The sequence below is a fragment of the Herpailurus yagouaroundi genome, unplaced genomic scaffold (assembly GCF_014898765.1).
Source record: "Herpailurus yagouaroundi ecotype Mexico unplaced genomic scaffold, PumYag 67690, whole genome shotgun sequence".
Taxonomy (NCBI): Eukaryota; Metazoa; Chordata; class Mammalia; order Carnivora; family Felidae; genus Herpailurus; species Herpailurus yagouaroundi.
This window is the reverse complement of record NW_024420490.1, coordinates 4,699,428-4,703,391: the sequence shown is the minus strand read 5'-3', so window position 1 is coordinate 4,703,391 and position 3,964 is coordinate 4,699,428. Positions and strand designations below refer to the sequence as shown.

General features: G+C 42.8%; 1 protein-coding gene across 3 annotated transcripts in view; it reads right to left on the bottom strand.

The window, feature by feature from the left end:
* Positions 1-2,404: 2,404 nt before the first annotated feature.
* Positions 2,405-3,964, bottom strand: part of PPEF1 (protein phosphatase with EF-hand domain 1) — a 108,825-nt gene continuing 107,265 nt past the window's right edge. For all 3 annotated transcript variants that reach the window (XM_040468261.1, XM_040468263.1, XM_040468262.1), the window contains one exon: positions 2,405-3,026. In XM_040468261.1, the coding sequence (XP_040324195.1) occupies positions 2,818-3,026 (209 nt within the window). In that variant the 3' untranslated portion in view covers positions 2,405-2,817. The remainder of the gene's footprint in view (positions 3,027-3,964) is intronic.

Genomic DNA, 3,964 nt, shown 5'->3' with positions numbered 1-3,964 from the left:
ACGGTGAAATCACCAACACAAAGCACAAAACTACAAAATCGTGGCACTTAATAGACATTAGTTACCAATCTTGAGGAAAATCAGAGTATATTCTTTCGGTGAAAATTCCAACAAAGGCAAATAATTAATTCACGACTGGAAGCCCAGGAGAGAAAATGAGAGTTCCAGAAAGAACGCCAAGAAGAAATAACCAAATGCTATTCAGGAAGCAACAAAAAGAAAGACTCATGCCGGACTGCCTTAAAACCGCTATCCTGGGATCATCTGCGGATTTTCATAGGAGACAACGGGGCAGGGGCTCCAGATACATCAGGTTGTACACATTCGGAGCACTCATTAAGATTCTGTTCTTTTGGAACCACTCTCGGCGCGAAATTTTGTATCAGTCGGGGTTCAACCCGAGGCCGAGCCGGGACGATCCATATGTGTATGTGTATACATACGAAACCACTAGAAGGGGCTTATGCAAATGCGGGAGCTGGTTAAGTGGGCTCCGGAAGCCGCCGTACCTGGTGTCGGAGCTCGGAGTCCACGGGGTGGGCAGGCAGAAAGGGAAGCAGGCTGGAACACACGAGCACAGGCTGGCACTCCACAAGAGCGGACTGAAGACTGAGCCCACTCTTAGTCTCCGCTGTTGGTGATTGGTGATTGGTGACGAGGTCATCCTGCAGAAGCCAGGGCCCTTCTGCCGGGAGCTAAGACACGCCTGGGCCAGGAATCAAAGAAGCTGACAGAAGACCCAGGGCAACTCAGAGCAAGTGCCGGCCTAGCAGCCCCTCCACACCAACAAAGTGACTCGCGGGTCAGCAACAGCGTGTGGGAGCCACGCCACGACCGCCACTTTCCTTTGCCTTCCCGACCACTCAAGAATCTCCCTGGCTGCCCATCTTAAGCAGAAACACGTGAGACAGGGGAATTCTGAGAAATGTACTTCAGCCGGTCAAAAGGACACGTGGCAACACCAGCCCACTCTTTAACGGTTATGTCTCCTCAGACCCTCTTTTTGTTCTCCGGTTAGCTTTAGTAAATTTAGTTTTCCCTAGAAAACGGCCCATTCACCTATTTTTGAAAAGAGTTATTTGCCGTAGTCCTGTGAAGCATTTTTTGCAATTTCTGGTCGAGCTCCAGTTATATCACTTGGCACTCATTAATCTGGTTACCTTCTTATGTCGTCTCCTAATTTAATTGCATTATCATCGGAGAATGTAGTATCTTGGGTTTTGGTTGCTTGGTATTTGAGAGATGTTTTGTGGTCTAATACATGATCAATTTTTATACATGTCCCATGTGTGCTTGAAAACAATGTGTATTCTCTAAAACTGATTCCAGAGTACACATGCCCACAGTTAGGTGAATTAGGTTGCCCAAAACTCTACACACTACTTTTTTATTTAGATGGTCAATTCCTGGCACAGGCATATTAAAAATCTCTATCAATTTCTCCTACTAGTTATGTCAATTTTCGCATTATAAATGTTAGAGTTCTGTTATTGGATGCATATATGTTTATAATTCTTCTGTCTCCCTGGCGAAGCATTCCTCTCAGCATTCAGTAATGACCTTTTTTTACCCCTGATGATATTTTTTGCCTCAAAGTCTACCCTGTCCGACGTTAGTATAGCTCTGGTTTTAATTATGCCTTTTTTTCCCTTGCCCAGTAGGGGTTTCTTTTACTTTCTTGTCAGCTCAGCTATGCATTAAAATATATATATATATATATATATATATATATATATATATATATTTGTTGTATTTTATCCATTATTTCTGGTGCGTCTATCAAGCAAGGTTGCGGGAGATCTAACTTGGCATGTTGACAGATCTTGAAGTTCTCAAAATTAGAAAACAATGAAACACATACTCGCCTTTAAAGGGAAACCTATTATGTTTGATATGCAATCAGAATACCAGAATAAATTGCAAAATGTATGCATAACCAAGGCCCCATCTCACCAATGACCGTGTCAAACCATATTAATTGTAGGGCTCAACGTGAATTGTATTCACTTTGTATCTCCAACAGACAGGGAAAAAAAAAAAAAAAAAAAGCTTTTTCAAACAATCCACTCCCACAGCTTCCACGAAGAATCTGATATGACCCCCATCCCTCAAGGGTGGTTCCCCCACGATTGAGAATCACCAGTTTATGGTCTCCAAAGAAGACTCAGCTCAAAGGGGTGCCTGGGTGGCTCAGTCAGTTAAGCATCCGACTTAGCTCAGGTCATGATCTCAGGGTTCATGAGTTCAAGCCCCGCATCAGGCTCTGTGCTGACAGCTCAGAACCTGGAGCCTGCTTTAGATTCTGTGTCTCCCTCTCTCTTTCTGCCCTGACCTCACTCACACTCTGTCTCTCTCTCAAAAATAAATAAATTAAAAACAAATTTTTTAAATAAAAAAAAGAAGATTCAGTTTAAAGATGGAAGTATTTTATTCCATTACTAGTTTGGTATTCCTCCTCCCATCCCTCAGTCATTCACAGATGTTGCACTTTTCTCTGCGGTTCTGTGGGTTCCTTTCAACATGTTTCCAAACTCCTCTGGTATCTTGGTCAAGGAGGCCAACACTAGGCTCAAACCCAGTTTCTACCTGGCAATGCATGAGTCCTAACACTGGAGCCAAATCCTATCACCTGACATTTAACCTAATCTTACCAATTACAGCTTACTGGAGACTCAAATACCCACACTACATCTGCTCATGGCACGAATGGGGGTCTAGTTTTCTCTACAACTGATTATGAATTACAAGGGTTCGGGAAAAGATGGTGTCGGTGATTTGGGCCCCAGGGTTTACAAGCAGAGAAAGCCCTAGCTCTTGTTAAGCAAGGCCGCTACCTGATTTGTTCAACTTATCCAATTTATGCACTACATGGAAAGCCTTTAGGAACTCATTAAAGTCAATGCTTCCATCTTTGTTTAAGTCCATTCTTTCAGCGAGCTCATCAATTTGAAAATCATCAGTATGAATGTTGTAGTGACTATTGAAGAGTTTCCACATGGAACGAAATTCTTCCACGGAAATCAGGCCTAGAAGAATATAGAAGAAGGTGTGAGTGTTCGTTTTAAGACCCACTTAATGGTGGAGTGGGGAAGCTATACTGATTGAATGGTCCCAATGAGAAGAAGCTCACTGCCATGCCCGACCATCAGACACTGAAGGAGATGGAAAAGTCAGATTGTAAATATAAGAAACAATGTGTCACTTTCAACTACCAAGTGGCCCTGACATTATTCCAAACCTGGAATGAGTATACACTCAAGGGATGGGGGTAGATTATGGACCGTGGGACCCTATGTGGTATAGAAATTACAAGATCTAAAATCTAAGGGAAAAGGACACCAGGGCAGAGGGAGAAGTTACCCTGGCACTCAACAAGAGGACTGCAAACAATGGCTCTGCCATGTTTTCTAGGCAATCGTTTGCTTTCATATTTTGATTATTGACCTTTTGGTATTCTGTGATCTCTGCGGTTGAGGATTATCTGGTGATTGTTTTAAAGTTTGAAAATAAGTATGGGGTGCCTGGGTGGCTCAGTTAAGAACCTGACTTTGGCTCAGGTCATGATCTCGCTGTTCATGAGTTTGAGCCCTGCATCCGGCTCTATGCTGACAGCTCAGAGCCTGAAGCCTGCTTTGGATTCTGTGTCTCCCTCTCTCTGCCCCTCCCCGCTCACATTCTCTCTCTCTCTCTCTCTCTCTCTCTCTCTCTCTCTCTCAAAAATAAATAAAAACATTAAAAAGTAATAATAATAAAGCTTAAAAATAAGTAATCATGCATCAAAGCCAAGCAGAAATGAATTTTCATACCCCTGAGTCCCAAACATAGGATCAGAACTCCAGGAATGATTTTTATTGCCAGGAGTAACTACTATGTTTAAATGGACAGTGAATTATCTTTTCATCTGTGCTGATGATTTGTAAAAGGAGCTATTCTTGTCTAACAGATACAGAGGCCTATATAGGGG